Genomic DNA, 19,880 nt, shown 5'->3' with positions numbered 1-19,880 from the left:
TCCTATTAGAAATCATTAAATTGCAAGGTCATTATTAGTCAGCATTGATCTGAAACAATAACTGCTATGTTACTGAAATGTTGTCTGTTCTACATAATTTATTGCCTTTATCCATCATGTGTGAATTAGTGGAACCTGCAGCTGCTAATGTATGTGCATGTTTTAGCAGCCTGCCAAATTATCACCTCATAAAATGTGCTGGCAGTTTAAACAAGCATCTAAGTCATACAGTATACTATGCATTTACATTTTCTAGTATAATTAAATATTCCCACGCACATTCCAGTTAGTCCTCTATCCTGGTACTTGTTCTAGTGTTTTGTTTTTCCCTGTGAAAAAGGAAGCAGGAACAGAATGTTTTCTGGCATTACATTTTATTAACCAATTTTACAGAATCGTGCAATCTAGAATACACTGATTTGATTGGTTAGCTTCTCCTCCTTTTCTAACCCTTGGAAAATATGTAATAGGGAATTCTAATGAAAATACCCCTATAAAAATAGTTTCTACTTATTATCCCATGGCACATGACGACCCACCCGTTATTTATATCCTTTTGCTTGCTGTACTCCAGAGTTTCCGGTAGATGGCAGTAACGGATCAATCTCGCCTGTGAAAACAGTAAAGTAGAAGAAGAGGGCGCCCCAACCCCGCCTTTTGAGACTCTTTGCTAAGATGTATTTTTTGTGTTATTGGTTTGTTTGTGACAAGGTTCACTGGTTCCGTTAGCTTAATAGCTGTCCAAGTGTGTGCTGTTGTAAAACCGCGTTTTTATAGCTTGTGTTTTCATGCAAGATACTCTGCCGTGAGCGAGACGGACTTTCAAAACGAGTACAAAGCTAGTTAGCAATAGGTGTTGGTCAGTCTAACGAACAGATTGCATTTGTTAGCGTAGCTTTTGGCTAAGTTAGCATACTTCAACGTCAACGTTATGGCGTAACGCTGTACAGGAAAGTGGTTGTTTGACGACCCCTTAAGTGAAATGTTTTAATATACATTTTGACATAGCGGCGTATAAAGTGAAGCGCATGTGCTTAACATTTACGTCTTTCGCAGGTTAGGCTTTTAGATAGCTGCCTGACTAGCTAGCAAGATCTCTTCACGTTAGCATGGCGTCAGATACAAGTGACACCGAGGAATTCTATGATGCTCCCGAGGACGTTAATTTCACACCATCCCCTAAAGTGTAAGGAAACACGTTTTGATAATATTACATCTGATAAGTGTGACTATTGTACACGTTTAATAGTTTCAATAGCTCTTTTCCGAATGAGTTATAGGTTACAAATATCTAACCAACGTATTAATGACAGCGGAATGGTTCATGTTTAATGCTTAACTTTATAAAACTCGCAATATTAAGTCAGCTGCTTTAAAATGTGCATAGTGCATATTACTGCTTACTGGTGTTTTATACTGTGATGTATTAGTACCTTCAAATATTCAGCAAAGGGCAACCTCAACACCCAAGTCACACAATGTTATTCTTGGGGAAAATCCGGATAAAACCTTATCCTGATTTTTTGGCGAAACAAATGACGTTGAAACCTGAAACAGAAGCACATCGAAATTTTCCAGTAAAAAAACGGCAGCTGTCAGCTTTGGGAGCTTTGGGATTTTAGCTGGTGGGCACAGCGACTGCTGTCAAGATTAACCAGGATAACGCTAAAATCGCAATGCACAACGTAATGTTAAAAAAGCGACTAGCTTATGATGGATGAGTGTAAGAAAAATTCTCTGATTACTCTGCCTCCTTGATTTTTTTTTTTTTATTTATTAATTTTTTTAAAATGTCCATCTTACATTAAGACAAATGGCTGGTGGAAAGTAAATAAAACATGTACAGGCCACCCCTGTTACATTGACATGTTGGCAAATGCAGCGATTGTATTTAACCACATTACTAGACATTTCAATAGCAACAGTTTTTTTATTTAAACAGGTATTTTAAACATGTTTTATTTACTAAATATAATTTGACAAAACATTACAGGTCATTTTTGTCTGTATTTTTTCTTCATAGGTTTCCACATTAACTAAAATGTTCAAGTGGGATGGATGCAATTATAACACTTTAAGATTTGCCCATATTTAAACATTGTCTTTCATTGCACTTTTAAACACCCCTTTTGTGTTTTTAGGTCACCCGCAAAGTTTGTCATTCCTTCACCTAAGGTATGTTTCTCTAAACCTAGGCACCACTGAAACAAAACAGTGCTGTATAGAGTAGCTGTTGGAATGATTTATCCATGTTTAATTTTAATGTTTCTAGGTCATAAACAGGATGTGGAAGTAGCTAATACATTTTTTTTAATTCATAGCACATTTTAATTTGTCATATTGAAATTTTCTGAATCCGTCCATTCCTGATTCTTGATTAGTAATTTAGTCAGATTAGGATTTTAATAAATCTGGGTATTTTACCAGATTTAGACCAGTGGCTACCTAACCCTGCTTAAATGCAATACAGCTTAATGTAATACATAGTTCCAACATGAAGTGTTTGACTATCTAGAGGTGACCGCAGCGTTTATATTAGTTCTCCCTCCTGTTGCATTTATCATAAGGGCATTGAAGTAAGAGGTTGGTACCTGCAGTTTATTTAGTAATGAGTCAGTGCAAATATTCAACCCTGCCATAATGCCTTGCTCATACAATGGATGACAGGGATGTGTAAATTAATCATCTGGCCTGCTTGTTCTGTCTGCCCTTCCCACACAGACAGTTACAACTGTAATGTAAATTGGCTCATGAGAAATTGTGAGTACATGCAAACTACTTTAGCTGCAAGTACATACTGAACTGACATTGGAATGGACTATGAAGTGAAACCTGTTCCCAGTCCAGCAGTAGGCCCCCAGCCCAGATGTCTTTGATAAGCCTTGATGTAAATCAGACTTGTGCCAAAAAAAACAAAAAATAATGTTTTTTTTTTTTTTTCTAAACAGCTTTTGCAAAGATCAGTAAATGCTGCACTAGATGTGAGCTGCACAGTGGCCATATCTGAGCCTCAGCAAGACGATTCTCTGCAGGTATTGGTTTCTCAAGAGAAAAGATATTCGTCATACCATTGGAATTCAATCATATTCTTTTATTTTTGCTGTATTTGGGGAAATATAAATGACACTATCAGTGGTCAAATTGAGCCAACATCTGTGGTGGTATGCCGTTTATCTTTTGATCTACCATATTTTGCTATGTTTTTTGTTTCGTTTTTTGCTGTAAAAAGAGATAAAATGTACATGTATAGACAACAACAGTGCATTCTTGTAACCAAATGTAGCTTAGTTAGACACAGGAACTTGTATTAGAGTTGCTGTATTGCTTTGTGTTGTTTTCTATTCCTCGTAGATAATCGATAGCATCATTGAAGAGAGTCAAAAGGGAAGTGATGTTGGGGAAGTGTCTCAGCTTTTAGATCATCTATATGTTGAAGCAACACAAGAGCCAAAGAAAGAGGATATTGGTCAGGAGGTTCCTTTGGAGCTTGCAGCGGCCGCTGTCGAACCTCAGCATGCCAAGAGTCAGGAGGAACAACAGGAAAGTGCAGCAACAAAAGGAGCATGTTCTATAACTGCTCCTGAACCCTCAGATCTTCCAGGGCCATCAGCTGGGCTGTTAGATCATATTCAGCCCCCAGACATCACCAGCTCCATAGGAGAGATTCCGTCTAATGGGGCTGTTGTGGTTACAGAAGGGGAGCAGGAGCAAGGACCTGCAAACATCTTAGACCAAGTCTCACTGACAGATAGGCAAGCTGATGCTGCAGGGCCCACAAAACCCCCACGTCAATTTACAGTGGAACCAGACATAGTAGCCAGCACCAAGAAGCCGCCTCCTTCTCGCCCACCACCTCCCAGTGGAGGTCCTCCTCCAAGACCTCCTCCACCAACTTGGCAGAGTCTACCTTCTAAGAAGTCTCAGGAGTGTCTGAGGCCAAGTGGCCTGGAAGGTAGACAAAACTGCACAGTTCATTTGTATTGGGTTTATAGTGTTTTAAGGCATTTGACATAGTTGTAACATGCACCCTTTAGACCAGTATCTTTTGAAATCTGAATTTGAATAGTGTGTGAAACACCAGCAAAATACTACTGGTCTGTCATGATGGGAGACAAAAAAATAAGTGTAATCATAGAAAAACAATATTTTAATTAACTAGAAAGGCTAGTAGTTAAGGATCATATGAATGTCACTGTAGATGTACCAACAATGAAATTGTTGATGTAGAAAATATTAATAGATTACTAGTTTTTCAGGTACTCTGTTGTATGATTCTTCAGTGTCTGCAGTCTGTTCAGTCGGCAGCGATGCTTTGGAGCCTTTGGGCCTGGTGTCTCCTGGCAGCACCATAAGGGGTATAACCAAAGAGCTGCAACATTCCTTGGATCTGGCCAGTGCCACCAGTGGGGAAAAGGTGGTAACAGCACAGGTGGGTGAGACTATGGCTCTGATCTGTTTTTGGTCCTCTCTCAGGGCTACTCAAAACGTCCTATCCAAAAGAATCAGAGAGGCAAAGCTAGTTCATTTGTTTTTGTTGTAGACACCACATTAAGGCTTAAGATCACTAAGGCTTAAGTCCATACACCTAAAGGAAAGTTCAGCTTTCATTTCAGCTTTGATTTGATGGTATTTGAAAATAGTACCTTTTGTACCATCCATCCATTGAGTTCTCCATTATCTCAAACACTCATTACATTAAGGGTCACAGAAAATCCCAGCTATTATTTGGTGAACGGTGGGGTACATCCCCCCCAAATTAAGTAATGCAAACTAGTGATATGTTCGAAGGACATCGCATTTGGGTATTATGATTAAAAAAAGGTTTTAGAATGTTGCTTAACACATTGAGGTATGAATACTGCTAGAAGGCTGAACTTTTATTTTATATCCATTTCTCGATCCTTAACCCAAATGTCTTCAGTCTACAGCAGAAGCAAACAAAAGCAAACAAATTAGCATAGACTTTATAATACTTTTGAGGGGACTGTATATGGTTTTGCAGTTTACATGTTGCAAAATTACATTATCATTTATTTATTATTTATTTATGTATTTATTAGGAAAATGATGAGCAGGCCTCATCTCAAAGTGGAGGACAAACTTCAGGTCCTCAGCGACCTCGTTCCAATTCTGGTAGAGAACTAACAGATGAAGTAAGATTGTTTTTTGTTTTTTGTTTTTTTTTTTTTTTTTTGGCTGTTGTTTTTATGCAATTCAAACCCAAACCATAGTGTTTCAGTAAAATTGTATGCAGCAGATGTATATTTGTGTGTTACTGTAAAACAGGAAATCCTGGCTAGTGTAATGATAAAGAATTTGGACACTGGGGAAGAGATCCCTTTAATCCAGGCAGAAGAGAAACTTCCTGCTGGAATTAACCCTCTCACTTTGCACATCATGAGGAGGACGAAGGAGTACATTACGTAAGAAGAAAACAATGTTTTGGTATTAGATGCCGTATCTTTTGAATGCCTTATTGCTAACATCAATTCTGATTCACACATTAAAGTAATAGACAAGTAGTAATAGACATTTTTTGAGGGGGAGGAAGTTAATCTGTTGTGTTTATTTTTATTTATTTTTTCCTTCCCCCTCAGGAATGATGCAGCACAGTCAGATGATGATGAGAAGCCTCAGGCTCCATTGGCAGACACAGATGGAGGAAAACTGAAACAGAAAACGTATGGATTAGTGATACCTTCTAGCCTGCTGTTGGAAATAATTTTCTTTCACTCCTCACCACATAATTAAATATAGAATGTAATAATTTGTTGTTCCCTATTTCTGCCCAGAACCCAGTTAAAGAAATTTCTGGGTAAATCTGTGAAAAAGGCCAAACATCTCGCTGAGGAATATGGAGAGAAGGCAGTCAACAAAGTGAAAAGTGTGCGCGATGAAGGTATAACAGCTGTGCAGTTTTTTAGATTCCAAGTAAACTCTAAACATAATCTATCATTTTTGAATGAACTGGTTGACAATTGTTGTTGACAAATAACTTAATTCTAACTTCTCACGAAAATATCTGAATGGTCAAATAAATGGACTAAAAGAATCATTAAAATCCAAAAATCAAAAATTGTAAATTTTGTTCACTAATAATGCAGTGCATTTATTTTCATTTGCCTTTTGTCTGTGTATTAAACTATTGATAAGATAGTTAACAAGAATTTAAATTGGTCACAGTGGAAACCAGATTACATAAGATGTTTCACTGTTGAGCGTGACTGTCACATGTTGAAGAAGTTTGATATAATCATGGAAATGACAAGTGCAGCAGACAATTGTGATTCTCAGGTTCTAAGATGCAACAAAATGTCTGTTGATTTTTAAGCATTTTCCAATGGGAGCACATGTTTGTGAAATTCTAATGCTCCTGCTACTGCAAAGGTTTTGATCCAATACATGCATTTTATTCTTGGGTGGCTTCAGTATTCCATACCGATCAAGATGACCCATCGTCCAGTGATGATGAAGGCATGCCCTACACCAGGCCTGCTAAGTTCAAGGCAGCACATAGCTTCAAGGGTCCATTTGACTTTGATCAGATTAAGGTTGTGCAGGACCTGAGTGGAGAGCATATGGTAAGACCAAATGTGTTTTGGTGGTGGTGAAGGAAATACGTAAACCAGTAAATGCTTATATTACAGAATCTTTTTCCTCAGGGGGCTGTTTGGACAATGAAGTTCTCTCACTGTGGGAGGCTGCTGGCAAGTGCAGGCCAAGATAATGTAGTTCGGATCTGGGTCTTAAAGACTGCCTTCGACTATTTCAATAACATGAGATTAAAGTACAACACTGAAGGTAGTAATCAGAATTACAGGTTTGGATGATCGACTATTGTAGATGCTCAGTTTTGGCTGAAGGATGATGTTTTTTTGGTTTGGCTCTTGTAGGTCGAGTTTCACCATCTCCTTCCCAGGAAAGTTTGTGCTCCTCTAAATCTGACACAGATCCCGGGGTGAGTAAAACTAAAATATTCCACAAACGGAATATGTCTAAGCTATAAAAGTGACTGTGTGAGTATTCCAGGGCTGTTGAAGATTTAATGTTTTACGAACAAACTGCACTTTTCATCCTAGGCGAGTTGTGTTCCAGAGGACCCTGACACTGAAGACAGGAATGCACCTTTCCGCCAAATCCCCTTCTGCAAGTACAAGGGTCATACAGCTGATCTGTTGGACTTATCCTGGTCTAAGGTGACGGTCTGTTCACACAATTTAGATTGATGCTGTACTGGTTCAACCCATGCCTCACCTTTTCTGTTTCCGTGCCAATGTAGAACTTTTTCCTGCTCTCCTCCTCCATGGATAAAACGGTCAGGTTATGGCACATATCCCGGAGAGAGTGTCTCTGCTGCTTTCAACACATTGATTTTGTCACAGCCATTGCTTTCCATCCCAGAGTAAGTTGATTCACTGTGTACTCCTCTCAGCACAAATCCCCAAATCCCACAATTGTTCATGTCTCAGACTCTATATACATTAACACTTTTCCGTTGTATCCCAGGATGACCGATACTTTTTAAGTGGCTCTCTGGATGGAAAGCTACGGCTCTGGAACATTCCAGACAAGAAGGTGGCACTGTGGAATGAAGTGGATGGCCAAACACGGCTCATCACTGCTGCCAACTTCTGCCAAAATGGGAAGTATGCTGTTATTGGCACCTACGATGGCCGATGCATCTTCTATGACACAGAGGTACTCAGCCGTGACCTTAATACACAACTTTGCCATTAGAGTTTTCCTCTCAGTTTAAACTGAATCTCCTTCCCCCACCCCCCTCAGCGTCTGAAATACCACACTCAAATTCATGTGAGGTCCACCAGAGGCAGGAACAAAGTTGGACGTAAGATCACTGGCATTGAGCCTTTACCTGGAGAGAATAAGGTAATGTCTGAGTTTCACTACATCTATAGTTTGTTTGATGTTCCTACAAAGAGGATGTTAGTCAGACTTGTCAAATGACAAACGCACTCTCTTTCACCACTGACAGATTTTGGTGACTTCAAATGATTCCCGTATTCGCCTTTACGACCTCAGGGACTTATCTCTGTCCATGAAATATAAGGGTTATGTCAACAGCAGCAGCCAGATAAAAGCAAGCTTCAGGTGAGGAAGGTTCTCTTTTGTGTAGTTTGTAGATAACCTTTGTAATATTCTCGGTTGTACTTCTTTAACGTTTCCTTATAAATTAGAATTACAATCTTGAGATCGTTGAGTATGTTACAATTTTTTTGTAACGTACAGTCTCACCAGGCCAATTTAATTAGTTTTATACTAGTAAATAAGGGCAAGTGCTGTTTTTAATGCAAACCTGTTATTGTAGAAACTGTCTAGCCCAGGTTAAGCACAGTTTTCTTCATATGTTTCACTACACATTTAACACTGAAACTGATTTTACTTTGGGATCATCTTCTTACAGCCACGACTATTCCTTCATAGTCAGTGGCTCAGAAGACAAGTATGTGTACATCTGGAGCACTTACCATGACCTCAGCAAGTTCACTTCTGTACGACGAGATCGCAATGACTTCTGGGAAGGGATTAAAGGTAACATTGCAACTTGTAGCTGTATAAAAAGAGAATTTTAATAAAACCTGCCTAATTAGTGTGTCACCTTTTGATTGTTACTAAAGAACACTTTATCTTCCAGCACACAATGCTGTGGTCACCTCAGCTATTTTTGCGCCCCACCCAGGCCTTATTGTGCCACTGGAAACTGGGGCAGAAAAAACAGAAGCAGAGTGTAAAAACCTGGATTCTACAGAATCTGAAACAATACCCTCAGGTATGCTCTTTTGTATTGATTCATGGACAGATTTTATAACCTGAGGATTGTCATTTCAGTGTGATCAACATCATTGTCCTTTTGCAGGAGCACTAAAGACAGATCACACAGAGGTTCTTCTCTCTGCTGACTTCACTGGAGCCATCAAAGTTTTCATCAATGTAAAAAAGTACTGAGCACCTTAGAAGTTGTCAGCTCTTCATGTTTGGGCCTGTGTAATATTGGCCTTTAAGTTGGAGGACAGGCCGTCAGAGTCATCTAACGTCACCTGTAAACAAGCTATGTGTAGCTGTTTAAAGATGACCGGAACCCTAAAATGGATGATAAAGGGGACTGGTGGAGGAAATGGACTCTACAGACATGTTGTCACGATTATATTTTTTAAAATGACAAGCAACTGTGAATCAGTTGGCATTAAGGAAAAAATGCCAAGCACTTCCTGCTTGAGCAGAGACTAAATCTGTTCACACATTTATGGTTGGATTTAAAACTGTATACAGTGTATAGCTAGAGGCTATAAGTAACTATTACGGGCACCTTACTGGTTTGTTTTGCTCTGACATTTCAGAAACATTAACACCTAAGAACAACCTATTAGAATGTGAGTCACAGAGTTATATAACAATGTCTTTAAAGGCAGGTAATTTTAAAATATACAAATTATTTGTGCCTACAAAAACTAGATTAATTTTCCAAATGTAACCTCTCAAAACATTTCAGTGGCTGACAAACCTATTTATGGTTACTGAGGATTAGGGCTAGGTATCTTAAAATTTTCAATAGCACTGCTAAGTACTTTTGATACTTTATTTGATGAAAGCACATTTCATTATATAAAATAGGACTGTAAATTAATGTGACATTGCATTCTGCTTTTGTAAACAAATGAAAATAGGCTCTACTAATTTCCTCAATAAAATCCCCTGAAACCAGAAGAATTGGTTAACCTTTTTGAACTAACACAAAAGTCAACAAATATGTAGTGTGAAAGGAAAAACATTTTGATACCTGGCCTTATTATTCATGACCATTGTATATGTTCATCACCAATAGTGATTTATTTTGTGTCAACTTCCCAGAAATATTTTCTGGTTATAATTTTAAAAACAAATATTACAACAAAAATATATTTAATTAGTTACAGTGTTGAAACATCATATAAAAGAGTGCAGAGTCTTGCATGTATAGTTTAGATTGGGACCAACAGAACAGACATGTCAGTCTGGTTAAAGAACACTGCACTCCTGCAGCGTGTGTGTGTGTGTGTGATCCAAGTGAGCTAATAGATGACAAGGTCCAAAGCTGAGAGTCAGTGTTTGCTCTTCTTTGTCTTCTTATGAGAGCGGTGTGGTGATCGTGACCTTGACTTCCTCGCTTTCTGATTTGGAGATGGTGATCGTGAACGTCTGGACCGTTTGGGAGACTTTGTTCTGTTAGATTGGTAAAATGCAGGGCACCAGATGGTGTTAAATAGTAACTGTGGGTTAATGCAATTGTATACAAATAACTATTCATCCTGGTACTTGCCTGAGAGGAGAGATGCTCCTCGATTTTTGGGACTGGTCATCAGTATCTCTACCCTGGCCCCATCTTCTGTCCCCATCTTCACTTCTTTTGCTCCTTTCTTTTTCTTTTCTGTCCTCCTTTGATCTGTCTTTGGACTTTGGTGTCATCTCATTCTTTTCATCATCTTTTTCAAACTCCTTCAGTAAAAATAGCAAAACATCCGCAAAAAATCAGATATAGGCTTATGAGCTCAGATCCAAAACACCTGGCAGAACTCAATTCTACAACACAACCTCACTTATTCACACTTTGCCTGTTGGCAAAAATAGCCTACTTCATTCTGTGGAAAACACTAATAGACTGGCACACTATAATTAAAAAGGAGCTACATTTTCCTTCCCTTGATGCTGAAGTTCTTGTAGCTGCACTTTGCATCATAAATAGTTTTAGTGTGCCAACTGAGTCATTTGATATTCTAATTGTAATGTCGCTACTAAAAAGCACATACGGGTTTTGCACCATACTGCTCACAATTAAAGAAATATTCATATGGCAAAGCTGTGTGTTTTTGCTTTAGCACCCCCACACTAGAATAAATCCCGGGTGTAAATACATATTTGTAACTAACTGCTATGACAATTCAGGAAACCTGTTAAAGGTTTAAAAAAAAAAACATGCAGTATCAGTTCAAAACTAAAACGTGACTGTCCAGTAACCTACTTTCTTTAACAGTTTGTTTCTGTAGTACTCGATCTGTTGTTGTATGCTCATTCCAGGCTTTCTCTGCCTTTTCCCAGACTCCAGCTCATCTTGGAACTTCATAACCTTTACCTGTGACACACATAAATATCAATTTTGCACAATTAATGTAAGCTGATATTGGAGATGTGTTATAGAGTAACATGTAAATTGCACAAGAATAACAATACACTGATATACTGATCTAGTTAAATGCTCAATACCTCTAGCTTGAACTCAATATTAAGGTATGAGGGGTTACACTAGAAGAAACCACTGTTTGTGTAAAAACCAAATCTATTCGGCTAATCTGATCTTGATAAAGATTTTCTGGGGAAAAAAACGTGTACTTGCCTCCAACTCTCTCAACCTTTTCCTTTTGGTTTCAGACATCTGAAAACTTCTCAGGGAGTTCTGGAAGTCTGGACTGTCGTATTTAGATGGACTGCAGGAGTCATTACTTTTATCACTCTCTAAGTCATCCTCTCCATCTTGACAGTTGGCACTTGAAATGATGAAAACGAACTATAAGTTTTAGTGTCAATTGAGTATTTATGGAAATGTATGCTTTACACAAATGGAGAAAGCCAATTTAAAGCAGCCGCAAACCTAAACCAACCACTTACCTTGCAATGACTTCATTTTCTCTGTCTTGCTCCACTAATTTGTCCCACTTAGACTCAGTCTTGGCTGATAGAGAAGGGATAGAGATGAGCTAAATCATATGAGGAGGTTGTATTATATACAGAGTGCATCTTGACCTGTGTTACCTAGAGGACATGTCCCAGTATCGCCTGTCTTCTCCCACTTAGAAAAAGGCACCCCGGAGAGAGGAACATTTCTGTCCTCCACTGTGGGAAGGAAAAAAATAAAGGGTCACGTCACGTTTGCCATTTATGACTATTATATTATCTATCTATATTATGAATCTAAGGTAAGTGAGTTGCACAGATAATGGAGCAACAGGAAACTGCACTATTGTTTGCAATGCTTGCTTTTATTATGAAGTGGACTCACAGGGCATTCCATCAATGTCATCAATAGTGACTCCTAAGGGAACACCATCTATATCATCTACAGGGACCCCATCTAGAGAATTCCAGCCCATTGGACAGCCGTCAAGGTCATCCATAGGAGCTCTGTCCAAAGGTAACCCATCAATAGCTGTGCTGTCCATTGGTGCACCATCGAGATCAGAGGATACTTCCTGCAAACATAGAAAGGCACACGTTTGGGGTTATTCATGTCTAAATCTCATCTGGCATCATCTGTAATACTTTTCAACATGAACTCAAATGCCAACAAAAAAATTAATAATATCTGCCAATAAATATTCAGCTTACCTCTGCTGTCTCTGTCAACTCCTCCCCTGCTTTTGTAAAGCCCAGAAAGCTGTTTTGAAGGTGGATTAAATAGTACTCCGGGTATATGGCCCAGTCTTCCCATGCTCTAAAACAACTCATGACCTTTTGCTATGGAGACAAGAAATGTAAATGTTTTGGGAAACATCGTTGTGTGAAGCAAATTAGAGAGAGACTTACCTTAAACTGCTCAGCTTGCAGCCTGGCTTGTATGTTTTTGTGTGCTGCATTGAGGTCTCCAAATATCTGTGGTAGCTTTGCTTCAAAACTGACAAGACAGGAATAGTAATGCATTACGTTTTCAGAGGGACAACATTTAAAAGTGATAAAAGAACTAAAGCTGAACTGAAGATAAAATCACTCACTATTTACGATAATATGATGCACTGGCTACTTTAGCACATGAATTATGCAAGATGTCTGACACAAGATATATTCTGGCAATCTGTGAGAACAAGCACAAAGAAAGTATATGTGAAAATTAGATTATCTTTGCTTAACATGCTGTTTAGCTTTGATCACTTCAAGACTTAAAGAAAACAAACTAGCCTTTTTCTGCAGGGGTGTCTGAAGCAAGGATAAAGATTCAGTGATGAGCCCCACTATTTCCTCTGCTGCATCTGCTCGCTCAAGACAGAACAGCATTGCTTTGGCAATATCTTCCCTGCTTGGCGTGAGCTCTTTAAGCAGAGTCTCCAGTTTCTGTCTGTGTCTGAATGGGGTTTACAGGAGAATATGAGGGTTAGGTTCGACTAAAGTTACAAATATGAATGCCGCTACGCCTGCCAGAGACTTACTCAATTCGGAGCTGCCCTTTCTTCACCTCCTCCTCAGGAGAAGCATCCTCCTCCACCTCTGCTCTCTCTTCACCTCTCTGCGAGTAGTCGTTTAAAAAAGGGGGTCTCCATAAGGAGCCTCCTCGAAACATACGAAAATCTGTGGTCCTCCACTCTGTTGGGGATTCTCCCTGTGGTAGGAATGAAGGCCAGGTACATGGAAACATGGCTACATGAGATTTTAATTTTCATCAAGTACAACCATTTACACTATCTACCAAGATTGGAGGATTTAAATCAGCATCACTCTAACAGCTGTTCCCATCAAAAAATGACATTGTGAAGTAAAATGTGAGTATAGATATTTTAGTTCTTTGGTTCTTAGGTCTTCGTAAACCCTCTGAGGATGCATCTTTTTGGAAACAAGGTTTTACAGTAAACGCATACCTGGAGGATGGAGAACAGTTTCCAGCGATAGTAAACATGATCTTGGCTTTTGTTGTCAAAAAGGAATCTGAGAGAATAAAGAATGACAAGATTAAGCATGTACCCAATAGGGTAATTCAGCAGAACAACATACAGCATCACAAAGCACTTCTTACTTGTATTCTGGATTGTTTCTTTCCTTGTTCATTATAATGGCTTCGAACACGGGGCCCTCACGCACCACAAACTCTATCGTCCTGTGAATAAGGTATAATAGGTTCCTGCAGGGACAAGAGGAGTGTATCAGACCAAGGTTTGTCTGAAAACACCTTATGCAAACTGCTCTCTTGTCAGTTACAGCATGTGATCTCTAATACCTCTTTACAGGGACCAGTTGGCCTGTACAATCTGCTGGCTGACAATGAAATTGAATGCAGTTGACAATAACTCTGATATATGTCACCATGTCAAAGTATTCAAATTTGTAATAATGCTGAATATAAGATGTATAATATGTACATTGTAAGAGTCCATGGGACCTTAGATTGTGCAAAAAAGGTCTTCTACGAAACAGTCCTGGGCCACTGAGGCATGAAATGGGTAAAATAAATCACAGAAACTACAAAATCAATTCAATAGCACTGACTCAGGTGAATGCCCCAATCCAAGGTTTATTCATTTAACCTTGATTGTTGAGAAGATTTAAATTACTTTGGCTTTCCAAAATGTTTGGAATTAAATGTCACTGGTTACGATTCAGTGCAGCTACAAGTACACGGCTGTATTTTAGCTTCAAGACCACCAAATTTAGGATGCGATGGTCTCAGAATTAGCAATGTGATAACTGGAAAGAAAAAAAAAGGCAGCCTTTGATTGACAATAGTTCAGCAAGCAGCTGCATACTGTAGCAGAGTTTCTGTTGATAGGGTCTTCAGCATTTGCTAAAATCTCTAAACTGGAGCAACAAGGTGCAGTGCTCATTATGTGTCAAACATATTGCTACACTTTCATATTAATCCCTAACAGCAAACTGTCTTGCATATTCTGGGTTTGGTTTATATCTGCTTTCTAGCTGTATTGGTCTGCAGTGTCTCAACCAACTAATGGACAAACCATTGCTCAGAGATGTAATTTACAAAGTTTAATCTTATTCACTTTTCACAATATTTCACAAATTATTATAGTGCAAACACCCAAAATTGTCTGTTATTTGAGCAAATTATAAGGGTACAATACAAGACTCAATGGGTCCATGGGGATCAAATAGACGATTAGATTAGATGAGAGTCCCTACCCTTCAGCTGTAGATGTCAAATGACAGTGGAAGTTGGGCAACACTACCAGGAATTATGGTTGTTTACCACATCCTATATATTAAATGCAGTAACAATTACTTGCTCTATAAAAGAATTTATATGATTTCATAAAAAGTGCACCACAGCCTCTGTCCTATAACACGTGTTATAACAGCTGGACAGTCGTAGTATGAAGAGTGTGAGTACCTTTCGGCTGGGATAACCACTTTGACTACGGCTTCGGACAGAGTCTGTTTGTGAAGTCAAATCAAATAATGAAAATATTAAAAAGTGATTACTTGTACTGATGAAACACTGCAGGATACTTCCAGCATAGAAAAGAACGATATCATTCGTAGGCAGTGAAATGAGGGGGAGGGTGACACAGCTTCATTACTTAATTAAACAAAATCATTATATGCTACATAGATTAAACTAGTTTATTTAAAGGGTTAAAGATCTAAAACTCCAAAACATTTTGAATACACAGTAAAACTAATACTTTGAATTTACACATTGCTATACCCCAGCATCCTGTAATATAGTTCTACATGGACAATAACTAAAATGAATCAACACAAAAGTGGCTAAGCGTGGTGTCTGCTACTTTCTTTAGAGCCGTTTCACAAGAGAACCTTGTCAAACGGCTCATGCTTCCTTATTTTCCACATGTAGTTTGTAGAGACTATATTTCCTGTTACAACTCTGCCACCCCAGCGTGTTCATCCTCTGTCATTCATAACAAAAATAGCCACAATGCCAAGTGAAACTCCACATTATTGAGAAAAAAATGATCATGTATACCTTGTCAAGCTCCCCTTTGGACATGCCCAATGGCTTGGTGAAGTCATTGCGGAAGCGATCCCTTGGCTGAGCATTAAAAGGAAGACCAGATGGGGGTGGCATTGTGGCCCTCGCTCCCACTGGGGTGTAGAGAGGCTGAGGTGGAATGCGAGCTGGTTTTCCCCATCCCAGCTTCATTTCAAAACCCATAATCACTTTGCCTACAATACAAAAATGATCCTACAGTTACAGACAATATGGCACGTAACCAGACAATAAGAGCAATGGGTTAATGATGAGTAGACGAATGTGTTATTGCAGCATGTGAATAAGATTCATTTTTAGCAAACCATACCATCAAGTGCAGCCAAAGCTCTCTCTGCATCTTTCCGGGTCATGAAAGCCACAAAGGCTCTATTTGAGGTCCTACAGCGCTCCTCATCTGTTCGGGGCCACATAATCTTCACACTGGCCAGGGGACCATACTTACCAAACTCTTTGCAGAGCATTTCCTCATTCATCTGAAAAACGACAAAAGCCAACGGTGACAAATGTACATGTGTGCTGCACCAATCAAAGTCTGTTTGCTTATTTACCTTTGGGCTAATGCAGCTAATATAGAGGTTAGTGGTGGTCGGCACTGTTAGGTCATCATATAAAGCTATGAGAGACCAGAAACACGAAACAGGATTAGTTTAAATAGGAATTTAGATCCATCTCCAGCAAATAAAACATTCATATTGAAGAGTCTTACATGATCGTCTAGATAATGCTGTGTCCAGATCTCCTCCTCCCCCTACTCCAGGGTCATTTTTCTTCCTTTTATGTCTTTCCTCACGCTCTTCTTGTATTCTGCATTTTTTCCATGCATAAGACAGGTTCTTGATGCTAAGAAACATCTAAATGCACTGAACATTTGCAATAAGACTTACAGCTTAAGTTCTTCTTTGAAGAGTTCAAGATTACTTTTCTTCTTTTCTTCCGGCTTTCTTTTAAAGGTCTGTTAATTAAACAAGCAGCCGTTTTGGTTAATATTACAATTGACTTTATAGTGGCCAATGTGAGAGGCCATGGGCAACATTTACAGGTATGTGTAAATACTAAGTTGTGTCTTTACTACTGTCAGCATTACACAATGTTCAGCAATCCTTACTCCAATTTAGGCTCTTTTCAATCTTCTATCTGTCTGGAAACATACAAACTTACAGACTTTTTGCTTTCAGTCGATGATACTGGTGAGACATGCTGGGACACAGGGACAAACTTTGTAGCAGGTCGATACAGCTTTCTTTTATTCACTTCTGCTTCTTCTTCTGCAAAAAGTAAATTATTTGGTTTAGTCTCAGTTCTGCTGCTGGGTTTGCAGTGACATTGTAAATTAAAGGTGTGTTTATGTGTGGAAGAGAGTTAAAGAACTACTCAATATTAGACCTTTATTTTTTAAATGACCGTCATATCAAACTGCTGGCTACAAGTAGGCTACAAGTTACCAATGTGGATTAAACCTTCTAAAAGATATGAGCATTGAAACACTAAGAAAGTGAACTACTTTACTCCTGAATCAGCCTGATATTCCCCATTAATATTTTCAGTTCTCCAAAGATATCCAGGTAATTACACTTAACACCAACCCATAATTAGCTTTTTTTACAGAGATAACATGCAGGAATAGATACACAGAAAGGCAATGCAGCTGCACCCTAATAGTAGACTGAAAGTTATGAAGTCCTGACCTTTAGTTGCATTCACAATTCCCCCATGGACAAATGTTTTCCCACGGCTTTTGTCACTGGCCTCAAATGATGCTAAGAATTCTTCAAAAACCTCTGCTGCTTTTACTTCTTCCTAGATACACACACATACACATCTGCATTAAATGGATTTCTTGATTTTATCAATTAAATTGTCAACTTCAAGAATAGTTCTAATATGCACTTATTTTAGAAGTTTTTATTGAAAAATAAACTGTGTCCTTATACTACAAAACCCAATTTTATAATTCTAAAAATTATTAAAACATGTGCAGCACTTTACCTTTTTTTTGAGCTGATCTTGTTCTTTCTTTGTGAGAGTTTTGATGGGAATGCCAGGTTTTCCTTTTCTGTCTGCCATGCTCAAACTGCAACAGCCATAATAATAAATAAATGCAATATTGAAGAAAATATTACTCTCAAATGATGAATTGTGTACAAATTAAAGAACACTATACACTAATACATATATCATTCAATATTTGACAGTATTACTATCCGCTTTTTATATTTTTTAATCTCCAAACTGCCTTTTTATCGGTAGATAAATCTAAGCATATAATCATATCACCACAGTCGTTGTTTGGATTCCTTTACTCCCATTATTTGTAGCCTCGTCTTTATGTTTTATGTACAAAATGTGCATCACTTTCAGGGTCAGTGGAGAAAAACAGATATTACAGATCTCCCTAATTCTTTTGGGGTACAGGACACAATCTACAATAGTACTTTGGGGCAAAAACAGCAAATCTGTTTTCCTTCTGAGTAACATTACTTACAATTTATTTCAGTCGTTTCAGTACATTCCTCGGATGAGAAATTCAATTCTTTCAATTCTTCTACTAGTTCAACCTTCACATCATGAAGTGATTCATGTACATGATGTAAGAAATTTCTCATTTTTGGCTCAAAAAGCAAATGCTTTCTCATATTCATGCAAATTACTGTACAATTGACTGTTGTTTCCAGTTGTTCGTGTTATGTCAATCAAAACGTATTTAACTGGTGGAATAGTTGAAGGTTTAATAGTTGTACCTCCCAAAAGGCATTAGATGCAAAATGGTAGAACTCTTGACTGTCACTAATAACTCAGAGTGTCTGAAGTTTTCAATTAATCAGTGATCAACTATTTCTCTAAACAGCTGCATCTAACAAATCTTCAGTTTGCAAGCATACTGTATACAAAGGAGCACAGCCTTACAATTTTTGACAGTGAAAGGACAAGAAAAGGAACATCTTCAACTATTGCAGCCTTCTGCATTTCATCATTATCAAAATCTTAGTTTTCCTCAGCTTCCATCAAAAGCCATAGTTCAAATTAGAAAAAATATTTACTCTGATAGTTATATTGACACCATGAATTTTGAGAGAAGGATTTTGAGCAAGTTATAGTGCTTTTAAACACTGCAAATTTTAAGTCTAATCTGAGAAACGCACGCTGAGAAAAGAAAATGGGGGGGGATCTGTGCTTTTATATCACTTCTACCATCCTTTTCTTGGGAGGATGATTGATGCAAGCAATTTAAAGAATCAGGAGGATTTGCAAAACGAAAACATTAAGCATGTGAATGTAAAGAAGCAAAATGAAGAGATTTCCCAAATACACTGCTGAAACATATGGTCACAAGGGCTGTAAACCTGACATGTTAGTAACTCTCAAGCAGATTAATTCCTCTTCAAAATGCAATAATAACAATAATATGATATCATTCAACAAATATCCTGGTTTTCCTCTGCTGCAGAGGTAGTTGCCATACGGCTTGTTTTGACCCATATAGAGCAGACGCAGTTTAAAAAGGCCTGGTCTGTAATGTTAACTAGCTATCACCTTTACCAGTGTTAGCTGTGTTTGGTTTAACGTTACTCCTGCTAGGTTAGCAGCAAGTTAGCGTTAACTAACAATCGCTGGACTACAGTGAGATGTAAAATAACCCGGCGTCAATTTTTTTTTATATTAGTAAAGCTAAATACAGTAATTTTTTCCCCGTTAGCCATGGCGCTGACAATCCCACAGTTCACGCAAGCTAGCTAGATACAAAAGCCTCGTTAGCATCTGCTAGCTGTGTATGTTATCCAGTAAATACAACCGTTTTAGCTATGATAGCTATTTTAACAGTCTTCCTCTCAAACACCATAAAGCTCTGACTGCATACCGATAAAGTACACTGCATGCTCATTGCTCCGTACCTGATCTAAACCCAAAACTTACTATGCCTGTAATGCTATTGCTTCATCATTTTGGTTGCGACGACAACTGATTTCTATCACAACGTGCTATCGAGAGAAATCCGACTGAGGATGCCTGCTTGGCTTGGTGTGTTTGCTCCGTTAGCTAATAAATGAGTCTGCCTCTATGCTCATACATATTCATGACACACACACACTTGATTTTAATAATTATTTCCTCAACAAGTCCATTGAAACGTGCTGATGACGTGCATAGACTTTCTGGGATG

The 19,880-nt window shown here is 38.4% G+C and overlaps 2 protein-coding genes across 5 annotated transcripts; one reads left to right on the top strand and one right to left on the bottom strand.

Annotated features, from left to right (window-relative positions):
• The first annotated feature begins 627 nt into the window (after positions 1–627).
• Positions 628–9,145, top strand: wdr44 (WD repeat domain 44). The gene is made up of 20 exons (XM_067491784.1): positions 628–1,186; positions 2,142–2,175; positions 2,949–3,032; positions 3,352–3,952; positions 4,281–4,429; positions 5,061–5,153; positions 5,287–5,423; positions 5,598–5,681; positions 5,793–5,899; positions 6,430–6,581; positions 6,663–6,801; positions 6,894–6,958; positions 7,080–7,196; positions 7,280–7,402; positions 7,507–7,698; positions 7,786–7,887; positions 7,994–8,109; positions 8,423–8,550; positions 8,654–8,788; positions 8,876–9,145. The coding sequence occupies exons 1-20, from the start codon at positions 1,110–1,112 to the stop codon at positions 8,962–8,964; spliced, it is 2,724 nt and encodes a 907-aa protein (XP_067347885.1). The 5' UTR covers positions 628–1,109; the 3' UTR covers positions 8,965–9,145.
• A 756-nt stretch (positions 9,146–9,901) lies between these two features.
• zgc:163098 (uncharacterized protein LOC100037380 homolog) lies at positions 9,902–19,791 on the bottom strand. 4 transcript variants are annotated; one of them, XM_067491785.1, is made up of 24 exons: positions 19,634–19,791; positions 17,708–17,792; positions 17,407–17,518; positions 16,880–16,986; positions 16,606–16,673; positions 16,428–16,525; positions 16,270–16,334; positions 16,029–16,194; positions 15,695–15,894; positions 15,098–15,141; positions 13,772–13,876; positions 13,617–13,683; positions 13,191–13,360; positions 12,943–13,105; positions 12,759–12,838; positions 12,574–12,661; positions 12,376–12,504; positions 12,050–12,239; positions 11,803–11,883; positions 11,659–11,722; positions 11,387–11,537; positions 11,015–11,125; positions 10,316–10,491; positions 9,902–10,218 (listed from the first exon to the last, which is right to left on the bottom strand). In XM_067491785.1, the coding sequence occupies exons 2-24, from the start codon at positions 17,783–17,785 to the stop codon at positions 10,098–10,100; spliced, it is 2,634 nt and encodes an 877-aa protein (XP_067347886.1). In that variant the 5' UTR covers positions 17,786–17,792; positions 19,634–19,791; the 3' UTR covers positions 9,902–10,097. The 4 variants fall into 4 exon arrangements, with proteins under 4 accessions (XP_067347886.1, XP_067347887.1, XP_067347890.1 ...); XM_067491786.1 differs by lacking the exon at positions 17,407–17,518 and having other exon boundaries at positions 16,428–16,673; positions 19,612–19,766; XM_067491789.1 differs by lacking the exon at positions 17,407–17,518 and having other exon boundaries at positions 16,428–16,673; positions 19,634–19,749.
• Positions 19,792–19,880: the final 89 nt, after the last annotated feature.

The sequence above is a fragment of the Channa argus genome, chromosome 22, assembly GCF_033026475.1.
Source record: "Channa argus isolate prfri chromosome 22, Channa argus male v1.0, whole genome shotgun sequence".
In the NCBI taxonomy this organism is placed as follows: Eukaryota; Metazoa; Chordata; class Actinopteri; order Anabantiformes; family Channidae; genus Channa; species Channa argus.
This window is presented reverse-complemented; position numbering and strand designations above follow the sequence as displayed.

Bases quoted from the DNA above. Each gene is read 5' to 3' on its own strand.
- wdr44 (XM_067491784.1), top strand. From the start codon at position 1,110: ATGGCGTCAGATACAAGTGACACCGAGGAATTCTATGATGCTCCCGAG. The intron at 6,582-6,662 runs GTAAGACCAAAT...CTTTTTCCTCAG, and splicing joins ACCTGAGTGGAGAGCATATG to GGGGCTGTTTGGACAATGAA. The intron at 7,888-7,993 runs GTAATGTCTGAG...CACCACTGACAG, and splicing joins CTTTACCTGGAGAGAATAAG to ATTTTGGTGACTTCAAATGA.
- zgc:163098 (XM_067491785.1), bottom strand. From the start codon at position 17,785: ATGGCAGACAGAAAAGGAAAACCTGGCATTCCCATCAAAACTCTCACA. The intron at 12,505-12,573 runs GTAAGTCTCTCT...TTGTCTCCATAG, and splicing joins TGCAAGCTGAGCAGTTTAAG to CAAAAGGTCATGAGTTGTTT. The intron at 11,723-11,802 runs GTAACACAGGTC...CTTCTCTATCAG, and splicing joins TACTGGGACATGTCCTCTAG to CCAAGACTGAGTCTAAGTGG.